The following is an 11399-nucleotide window of genomic DNA, read 5'->3' on the forward strand; positions in this document are numbered from 1 at the left end:
TTTATTACTGTACATCAGTGGTCTGCCTGTTCACTTTCAAATGTTCTCTCTTCCTCAAGAGATACAGTTGATCTGGAAAGGATTGGACTTCAGGTTGCATAAAGATAAACAAATACTTCTTTGAGGAAAAGAAATTATCCTTGAACCCAAACTCAAATCACATGATTTTAAGAGGAATATTTTACTGGTGGAAATGCTTTAGGAGTATCCCTTGCATTTATGATTAAAGAAACTCCTGAAAAATAAACATACAAAGGAAATTGAAAAGAGAAAATGGGATGCACTGTTTTAGTCATCTACTATAATGAGTTTCTGTGGTACCATTGAGTGAGAAAGCCCCAAAACAATGAAAATATAAAATAATAGGGTAGCCTTGTTCTTTTTAGAACTGTATATAAAGTAGAATTTATAAGCATAAATTATATAGTTTAATATATATTTAAAATGTCAATATATTTGAAAACAAGTAAATGATTTTTTAAAAAATAGAAATTTAAATTGAGAAGAAAGTTTTGTGGAAAGATACATACTACATTCTTAATACTTAACTGTGGTGGAGAGGGAGAGTAGGATTGGGGAGGAGAGATGAAGGAATGCTTGAGCTGTTTTATATGAAGGGATTTTTTTTCCCGGTAAGCATGTATTGCTCTGTTGCTTGTAAAATGAATAATAGATTGTTGAAATGTATTTTAAGAAAACATTTAAATACAAATTTAGTGTGAAGTCAGCTTCGTGGTTAACATATTTTTCCTCTTATTTTTTTAACCTACCTTTCCTAGGAGTTGGTGCTGCAGTAATTGATAACTACCTTTATGTAGTTGGTGGTCACTCAGGGTCTTCATATCTGAATACCGTGCAGAAATATGACCCTATCTCAGATACGTGGCTGGATTCAGCTGGCATGATATACTGTCGCTGCAATTTTGGACTCACTGCACTTTAACTAGTGTGGACTTGTGGAAATAGTGTAGTGACGGACCTCGTGACGCATGAGAGGATGCCCAGGTTTCTGAAGCCACAAAGCTACACTGCTTTCTCTTTAACTTAAAATGGCATGAAGACTCAAAGTTTTGTTGGGTACTTTGAACTGACAAGTAGCTTTGATTGCTCTTGATTACATAGTGAATCAGTAATCCAAAAAAAAAAGAAACCACAAAAAACAAAGATCTTGCCAACTGAATTGTGCACTTTTTTTTTTCCTGAAACTGGGATAGAATAGTTTTATGTTCATAAGTGTACATGTGGAAAAACCCTTGCTGCTTTTTTAAAAAATGTAGCTTTCTTCCTTCTCCTTGTTGTGCACCATGATGAGAGATGCTTAGATGCTGGAGTATACTGAGTCACTCAGTAGACAGGCTGATAGTCTGTTGGATATAAACTCAGATGCTTCACATTTTAAACAAACAAAGGGCTGCTCCCCACCCCACCCCACCCTATTTTTAAGGGTTGTGAATTACACACCTAGTGAATCACCTGGATTTTCTTCCTGCTAAATGGCTTTAGGGCTGGGGATATAATCAGTTTGCAAGATAAATGCATTTACTATCATGATTTGGAGTCCTGTTTAAGCAATCAATTTACTGTGTATGCCTTTTTTATATGGGCAGGTTAATGCTGGATGAATTTAGTTACCCATCTATGCTATGCTAAGCACGGATAGAAAGAGTTAAGCATATCCGTTTCAATTTCTTTTTATAGAAGTACATCAGGCTTCCCAGTGTTGATGTAAATATTTGACAAATGTTGCCACCCTTAGTGCACATTGAGTTTTTTCATGTAACCTTACAATAATTTTAGTTTTTTAAGACTTTTTTTTGCTTTTTCAAAGTGTTCAGATATAAAAATGGTGCTAACTGTAGGATCTATTATAAGGCTGTGACAATGTTCTTTTGGATGTTAAATATGAAATATGCATGACATGTTTTTATAGTATTTTTCATTTTTACTAGCTTGGTTCATTTGTGCTTATTAAAAATGTTGGTGATTATACTAATATTTACATCCAAAAATTATTCAAGCAGCCTATGTTATGCTTTTCATGGTTCCTGAATAGTGATTTAAAGATATACTTTGTCTGTTTTTCGTTGTGCTGGATGTTATATGCCCGTCTTAAAAACAGAAATATATGCATTAAATATAAAGCACTAGGCAGTTAAGCATTACCTTATACATTTCTTAGGTAACTGAATATTTTAAAGTTATTGAGGAAAACTGGAACTCGATGTTTACCTGAGTAATGGTTCTAATTCAGTTCTCCTTTGACTAAAGAAATGATCTTTTAAAGTAAAATTGTTTGCTATAAACTAAGTGACAGCTTATTTAAAAGAACTGACTAATTCATTTTGTTTTGCATGTTTTAGTAAATGTCTGTTCATCTTGAATACGTTACTTTGCATTAGAGTGTTGGTACTTGTATTTTTGGTACTATAGTAATTTTGTTTTCCTTATTTTTTTCTTTCGTTTTTCTTTTTTAAGACTGCCCACTGTCTCTTTCATAGTCTCTTTAAAACTAATATATATTTGTCTTAAAAAAAATTCATACTATATTCTTAAGTGCCATAATGTTCTGAACTATTGTTAAGAAGCCATTTATAATGATAATACATAGGTTCATTTTTAGGATATGTGTTATTTCTTGAAAACTACTTATAGCCGGGCAGTTTTCCATTTTCCTTGTTCTTCCATAAACTGCCAGTTGTAGATTTAAATATATACTACAAAACTATGTGAACTCATCTTTAATCATATAGGTAGTTTCATGCTTTATAAATATTTGCACAGATTATAAAACCTTGCAAGTGAATTTTAGTCTCTTTCTAATTAAGAACTCAACAAGAGCTACTAATAAAATTGACAGGCTGAATATTTTCTATGTTGCTTGTTTGAATAACTTAATGATATATAGCAATAACTTTTTCATTGATTTGAATAAATCTGTTGAATAGAAACAAGGTGCACTATTGTGACTGGCCTAGATTTCATTTAAAGAAAGCAGTTTAAAGCAATTGAAAACAGATTGCATCACATGGGTAATTTTAAATCCCCAACTCCACTTTCTTTCTGTTTCAATCAAAAGAATTTTTTCTTGATAATACTAAAAATGTTAATCAATAGTTAAATACATCCTATTCCAGGTTTTTAATTCCCTCTCCCCAGAAGATAAGGGAATTTGAAGGACTAGAAATTTATTTTAATTGTAAACCAATCTATACTATACCTCTCATTTTCACAATGTTTTCTGTACATATCATTCCCACTGTCGTGTTATTATAAAATATATAATCATTTGGTAAATTAGACCAAAGGCATAAGTTGATCACTGTTTTGGAACAACCTAAATTTCATCTCAGTGAAGACTAAATGTGAAACATCTTGGGCAATAGTACGAGCCATATCCTAGAGAACCAATTATGAAAACCTGGGAAAAGGAAGCGAAAAACCCCTCAAATTTAGAAATATTTATGTTAGGCTTGCTAAACCTACTTTACTGTCATAACAACCAGAGGTATCGTGACCTGACAGCTGATAACCTTAGAACAGAGCCTTCTTGTTCACATTTGTAAGAAGTTTCATCGTGAATACTTTACTGACAACTTGTGAATTTAAAGCCACATTTCTTTACGTTAAAAAGGATCAAAATGTTTTAATATAAATTTCCAGAACTGAAGATTTTAGAAATAATTTTGTACACTCAAGGAAAGGCAAAGGCTATTTAAGATTGCCTAAACTATTTTGGAAAAAAGTACAGTGGGAAATAGAAATTAATCCAATCAGCTAGAAGACAATTGCCCTCTGTAATTATGATAAGACTTAATCTGTTAGGAATTTTTTAGCCATTTAATATTTGTTGACTATAGTCATAGAACTCAAGTGATTAATGTAGTCCAAAGGATAGTTTAGTTATATAATTTCCATGTTATTGCTAATACTGTTTTACACATGAATGAATATTACTTTATAGGGTGTACTATCAAGTAATAGGATGGCATTAGGTTTTGAAAAGTTATTTTGGTAACTTGATGAATATGGAGGGTCTACTATACATACAAGATACTGTGCTAGATGCTATGGGAGCTAGGAATATAAAGCAAATATAGCCTCCATTCAAAGAGTAAAATATAGTGAGGGAGACTTATACCCAAATAACTGTTATGGTAAAGGGTGAATCTAATTCCTTATTTCCAACATCATGAGAAGTGATCAGAGATCCAATTTATGTATAAACATTTGTGTCTTCTAGTGTCCAATTAGGTTTTATTGACATGACATAAAATAGAATTATGTAAAAAACTAATATTTATATAACTCCAGCTTTCCTAAAATTGGATGATATATTTTCTAGTAGAAATACAGAACTATAGAAAAATTTAAAAATATTTATTATGCTTTCAAGGCTCTGGCTGACTTTGAAGGAAAAAATATGTAAATATAATGCTGTGTGTTTTCAGTTTTGGTGTTGGATTTCTGGTATCGTCACCTAAGTGCTCATTTTCAGGAAAATCAGATTCTACAATAAATATACTGCTTCAAGTTCAATAAACTTGTGATAACCTCTATAACCTCTGTAGTTTGAAAGTTAAGAACTTACAAAGATGTCACATGTCAAGTTAACATCCAGTTCTACTTCTTAACCTTTTTTTCCTTTGTAAAACAGCACTTTAATTAGACATGATTTAATTAGATACAGTTATTCCATGGCTGCATATATATTAGATTTCACTTACAGGATGTTGATTCAGTGTTGATATACATTTGAAAAGAGTGAGGAAAACAGTAAGTTTTGAATACTGTAGGTTTACAAGTTTTCTTACTGGTGTGAATATGGAGTTAAAAATCCAGTTTACATCTCTGCAGAGAGAAAAATTGTTATCCATATGTCTTTTATCGTATACATATTTAACTAGAGATAATTTATTGTTAATTTTGTCAAATTATCATGTGTAAGTCCCGTTTATTTTAAAATACTAAGCAAAAAGTTCCAAGTTTGCCTTAAAAACAAGTGAAATTAAAGAACTGGATGATAATGCCTATATTTTTGCCTTATGAATTGTGCTGTATCATAAACCAGAGATGGTTTTGATTTTAACAGGATTATGAAATTTTGTAGATGTAGAGTACTAATATTTGTACTCTTGCAAAGAATGTGATCTAGTTGTGGATTATGTTAGTGTTTAAATGTTTTTGTATATGTATTTTACCTCTGAATATGTATCTTTTTAGCATCAGGGTTTTATTTTATTTTTGTTTACAGAGTAAAGTGGCATTTAACTTGTTGAAGGTTGTATTCCTTTGTCTTTTATTTTTAAAGTTCTTTGTGTGTACTATTGTGGTTATGCTCTGTATTGACTATGGTTAAATTTCATTTAATGTGAAATATTTAAAATAAATATGAAAAACAAGACTGTGTGTGTGTATCCATTGTTGTGAATTGACCCAAGCTCACTTTGTCATGCTCAACTCTTAGGTTCTTTTCAGAAGATAGTGGCCACAAAAATTGGAATTGAATGTGGGATAGCTACTCCTTTACATCCTTGTTAGCAGGTTATAATGAAAACATGTCTTAAACTAACTTCTACTACATATTTAGACTCTTTAGATTAACAAAGCAGGATTAACAGATGGATTCTGATAACCCTTGCATACAAGGGCTGGAAATATCTTTAGACGTTCCACGTATCTTAAAACTTTAATTTCCCCAGTAAATATCCCTGACATTTAATATACTAATAAGCAAAACATTGGATACAGATCAAATTGTGGGTAAGAGATATATTTGTATTTGCCTTAAGCATGGGTTTCCTGGTTAGAAGGCCAGCTAACCATCCCTCAACTGCATTCTTAATGAGGGCAACTCCTAGGGTTGAAGTAGAAACAGATACATACTGAAGTAGTTAAGGTATTATAGATGATATATATAAATACTCATTTTGGGAAGACATTAAAATGTTGGATTTAAGATTTCTAGACTGGATGCTTTTGAAATTCTGCTTTTTAATTCTAGTAAAAGTGAAAGGACTGTAGCCCATCGGACTCCTCCATCCATGGAATTTTCCAGGCAAGAGTACTGGAGTGGGTTGCCATTTCCTTCTCCAGGGGATCTTCCTGACCCAGGGATTGAACCTGGGTCTCCTGCATTGTAGGCAGACGCTTTTACCGTCTGAGCCACCAGGGAAGCCCAAAATTTTAAGACATTCACAGATAGCTTTCATGTTACCCAGAAAATCTGTCTGCAGTTATTAGAGTTTAGTTATGTTTAAGACATAACGGAAGGTGTAAAGGGGTAACAAGCCATATCCTACAGTCTGCTTAAGGAATGAAAAATACACCTCCTTTGTTTTTTTGGCTTTTGTTGTTTCAGTAAGGGAGAATGGAATGCCACTCTGGCAGAGCCCTAGCAGTGCCTCTAATGTTCTTTCTAAAATTACTAGATGCTTCTCTTGTTTGGGGCCAGTGTGGGAACGGGAGTGAAAGTTTCAGCTCAGTTTGGATGAGTGGATTGTAGGAGTCAGCAGTAGACTCCTCATGGGATACAAAAAACTGTTTCAAGAGTCCAAACTATTAAGGCCAGGAGTAAAATTGAGTTCTGTGTTAAGATAGGCTTAGAACAGTTGAAACGGTTTTTGGTATGTCGTCTTTCCTCCCTCTTTTTAATAGAAATGGAATCTTCCTGTACCCATCACCCAGCTTCAACAATTAAGCACATTTTGTTAATCCTACTTTTCCTCATTTTTCACCCTACTTTTTTTTTTTTGGCTGAAATACTTTAAAGAGAATCCCAAACATGCAATATAACTGGTAAATAATTGAGGCTGCATCTCGAAGTGATAAACATGTTCAAAAATTTCATTCTATGAGCACCACTGATAACATCACACTTTAAACATTTAATATTTTTATAATATTTAGTATTTGTTGTTTAGTTGCTAAGTCGTGTCTGACTGTTTTTGTGACCTCATGGACTGTAACCCACCAGGCTTCTCTGTCCGTGAGATTTCCCAGGCAAGAATACTGGAGTGGGTTGCCATTTCCTTCTCCAGAAGATCTTCCAGACCTAGGGACTGAATCTGCTTCTCTCCAATAGCAGGCAGATTCTTTACCACTAAGCCACCTGGAAAGCCCAATATTTAGTATGGTCTGTATTAAAATTTCCCTTACTGTCTCAGATTTTTTTTTTCTGTTACTTGGTTGAGTCAGGAGCTAAATAAGGTTTATACATTGCTTTTGACAGTTAACACCCCTAAGTTATTTTTAATCTCTGCCTACCAGTCACTGCCCTCCTCCCCCTCTTCATGTCATTTACTTGTTAATAAATGAGATTGTTCGTCTAGTAGATTGTCCCATGTTCTAGATTTGACTGATTGCTTTTTGTGTGTTTTGTTTAACTTATGTCCTATTCTGCAAATGTTCTATACATTAACTAATGGCTATGGACTCTAGATTTAGATTTTTTTTTTTGGGGGGGCAAGCATGGTTGATGCTGCATATACTTTCTATTGTATCTGAGGCATGTTATGTTTGGTTACAGCACATCAGGAGATGCTAACATTAATCACAGTTTGGGTTCAGCTGTCAGCCTGTTGCCTTCATTATCAAGTTCCCCATCAAACTCTCAATTGGTTTTAGCAGCTGTTAATGAGTACTACTGGATCCATCATCATATTGGGTGGTAAAATGGTAATTTTCTATCTCTGCCATTCCTTTTGCATTTATTAGCTGGAATTCTATAAAAGAAGGCTCTTCCTCATCATTTAGTTGAGTACCTTGAGATAAGGTCTGTACAGGAAAAGCTGGGGAAAATATGTGATACATTCCTTTCTCAAAATAACGAATTGGTGCACTACACAACTCCAAAGGTGATCAAGTATTAAACTCATGATATATTTTTATATGTTTGTATGTGTTTCAACCAACACATCTTAAGCCTGTGGATACCTTCATGAAGTTCCATTGAACACCTCCTTGCTTTTATAGAGTTATTTTCACATAATTTAGAATGATTACAAAGAAGTTGTAAGGATAATACAGAAATTACTATATAACTTTTTCAAGGTACACCAGTTTTTGGCATTTTGCCACTTGTTTTATTGTCCTTTCATTTTTTTTTAAGTCATTTGTAATGTTGCATACAGTGTATCTTTTTATACCTTAATACTTAAACACATATATCCCAAGAATAAGGCTACTCATTCTCTTATGTAAGCACAGTTCAGGTGTCAAAATTGTGTTTTGGCTTTTCCTTTACATGTTCGTCCTCAGATCTAGAATCAGCCATTCCTCCAAAGGACCCTATCACCTTTTGCTGGTAAATGATATGTAGAGATCCCAATGTTTTACTAGTGGTAATTTCTGCTACTGAGTTGTCATTGCTTGTAGGCTATTCAATAAGCAGAATCAGGAAATGCTTCCTTTAAAATTTTACTTAAATTTTTGGATTTTAATGACTTTTTCTTAGCCTGAAAATCTTGGCTTCTATCAACATTAACATAATTTAATTATATTATTTTACAACATACTTAACAATGATTTCAAATAACAATACTGATATGAACAATAAAACCAATAAGTACCGTTGAGTCCTTTGTGATTTTTTTTGTCCTTAGAATGTGTTTCACAAGTATCAACAATAAAAATACTGGTCTTAGAGTGAAATGAAGAAATATTTGGTTAAAACATCATTGATGTTCAGTGAGGCTACTTTAATGGAAGTTTAATTTTTAGGAGTATACTTGTAAATTTCATTTTTAAATTATATAGAATATTTACTTGACTGCAAAGTTGAAAGTATATGAAAAGATACATTCACATAAGTTTTGTGTATATTTCCATTTCTTTCACTCTGTTCATTTTTATTTTTCGGCCATGCCGAGAGGCATGTGGGATCTTAGTTCCCTGCTGCTGCTGCTAAGTCGCTTAAGTTGTGTCCGACTCTGTGTGACCCCATAGACGGTAGCCCACCAGGCTCCCCTGTCCCTGGGATTCTCCAGGCAAGAATGCTGGAGTGGGTTGCCATTTCCTTCTCCAATGCGTGAAAGTGAAGTCACTCAGTCGTGTCCGACTCTTAGCGACCACATGGACTGCAGCCTACCAGGCTCCTCAGTCCATGGGATTTTCCAGGCAAGAGTACTGGAGTGGGGTGCCATTGCCTTCTCCACTTAGTTCCCTGACCAGGGATCAAACTTGTGACCCCTGCAGTGGAAGCTTGGAGTCTTAAGCACTGGACCACAAGATCACTCATAGGTGATCACTTTTATCAGGTGCTGGTTCCTTTTATTTCATTTTGAAAAAATCCTTCCCCATTTCCTTAGCAAAAAAACATACTGTAAAAATATCATTTTTCAACTTAAAATATTCTGGAGATTAGTTCATATCAATATATGAAGATGATTCCTAATCTTTTTTACAATTGCATAGCACCTTACTGTTTTTAAAGAATTTTAACTAGCCTCATGCTGATGGACATTTGGGTTGTTTTCAGACTTTTATAAATAATGTCACATTGAATAGCTTTGTGCATTTGTCATTTTGTGTTTTGAACACAGATTTTTACATGTGGAATTACTGGGCTAAAGTGTAGATGATGTGAAATTTTGCTAGCTCTTGTCTGTTTCAGTTCAGGCTTCCATAGATAAAATGCCATGGACTGAACAGAAATTTGTTTCTCAAAGTTCTAGAGGATGGAAGTCCAAGACCAGGGTGCCAGCATGGTTGGGTTCTGGTGAGAACCTCTTCAGGGTTGCCGCTTGACAACTTCTCATAGCCTCACATGAAAGAGAGCAGAGATGGGTAGTAAGCTCCCTCATGACTTTTATAAGGACACTAATCCCATTCATGAGGGCTCCATCTTCATGATCTTATCTAGTCATGATCACCTCCCAAAGGCCACACCTAATACCAATACAGGGATGGGCAGGGTTTCAGGATTTGAATGTTGAAGAGACACAAACTTTAAGAGGTTGTACCACTTTGCATTCCCATCAGTAACAGACAAGAGTATCTTACAGGCTGTTTTTATTAGTTCACCTGATAGGGTCTTATTAAAAGGTAACATGGCCTCAGGTTTCTTTTGATTCAAATTATGTCTAACACTATAAGACATGAAAACTTCTTATTTTTAATGCACATGAAGAACACCTTAAATCCCTTATTGAATAAGGCAAGATTGAAATAAGGATGAGCCAATCACTTTTGTTGTCCTGATCAGGAAGTATTAGAAAGGATATTCTTGTGTGTGCCCTGAAGACACAATTTAATAGAGTAGGTGTTCGCCAATAAATAGAGAACTATGTCTCAAAAGTGTTAGAGTCAGATGGCAGATAAACTATTTTGGACAGTATCTGTGGATAAACTATTTTGAGCAGAAACAAGATGTGATATTTCATTATTATTTAGTATCTAGGAAAATTTAAGCTATTCATTTGCCTCCAACATTTTTACTTTTGCTTTGTTTTTGCATTTCAAACTAATTCATGAATTTAACTGCCCCCCACCCCGCCCCCCCCCCCCGCCACTAGTTTGATACCATAGCTTGTTCTATGAGCTTATTGGCCAAGGAAATACCAGCAATGGTTTTCAGTCAACAAACGAAATATTCACACGGAATTTAGTTCATCTTCTGCAGCAGCACTGCTTACCTACAAATTTTATTTCTTAATAGAATATTGAAAGTGAATCAACAATAACTGTAGCAAACACTTTCATGGTGCTTACTGTGTACCGGGCATTAGATGCTATAAAAATAATTCATTAAATCTTCACCACAACCTTATGAAATATATTCTATTATTATCTCCATTTTGCAGTTAGGAAACTGGGAATTGAAGAGTTAAAGTAATAAGACCAAAGCGACATAACCTGAGTCCAAATCTGGACCCAGGCAATATGGTTTCAGAATGTAGTCATTTTAACTGCCATACTCTTGCCTCTTATTGACAAGAAAATCAGTAGCTAAGAACTGATGATAAAGAGAATCCAATGGTAATGTGATCACATAACATGACTCACCTCAAAAGTCTAAAATTTTATTATTATTTTTTTCCTGGCTGATAAATATCAATCCTGAATCAGGTCTTCTGGGATTTTCACAAACTCTCTAGGGACAGTAATTCCTAATACTTTTCAAAGAAGAACTATAGAAAGCAGAGAGGAGGCCAGAAAACATGATGGCAGTGGAAGTGAAGAAACCCCAGGAGTCAATTTACAGGTATAATTTGAACTGGTTGTTGGCAGAGAACACAGTTAACTTCATCAAAGACATCACCAGTCTATGTTATCCCCAAGCTATGAGTACGTATATTGTCATAGTACTGAAGGAAAATCAGATTTATCTCACCCAAATGATGTAGGCCAGAAGTTCAGAGATGAGTGTCTCGGTCCTTTATACTGTAGGGAGGAGCTTCTGC

At 34.3% G+C, this 11399-nt stretch overlaps 1 protein-coding gene across 6 annotated transcripts in view; it reads left to right on the plus strand.

The window, feature by feature from the left end:
• The window catches only part of KLHL28 (kelch like family member 28), a 34135-nt gene extending 28734 nt beyond the window's left edge, over window positions 1–5401 (plus strand). For all 6 annotated transcript variants that reach the window (XM_086363370.1, XM_086363369.1, XM_086363371.1 and 3 more), the window contains one exon: window positions 780–5401. In XM_086363370.1, the coding sequence (XP_086219496.1) occupies window positions 780–943 (164 nt within the window). In that variant the 3' untranslated portion in view covers window positions 944–5401. The remainder of the gene's footprint in view (window positions 1–779) is intronic.
• The last annotated feature ends 5998 nt before the right edge of the window (window positions 5402–11399 follow it).

This window comes from Bos grunniens, chromosome 21, assembly GCF_055505025.1.
Source record: "Bos grunniens cultivar Pamir isolate PY7600 chromosome 21, Bosgru_T2T1.0, whole genome shotgun sequence".
In the NCBI taxonomy this organism is placed as follows: domain Eukaryota; kingdom Metazoa; phylum Chordata; class Mammalia; order Artiodactyla; family Bovidae; genus Bos; species Bos grunniens.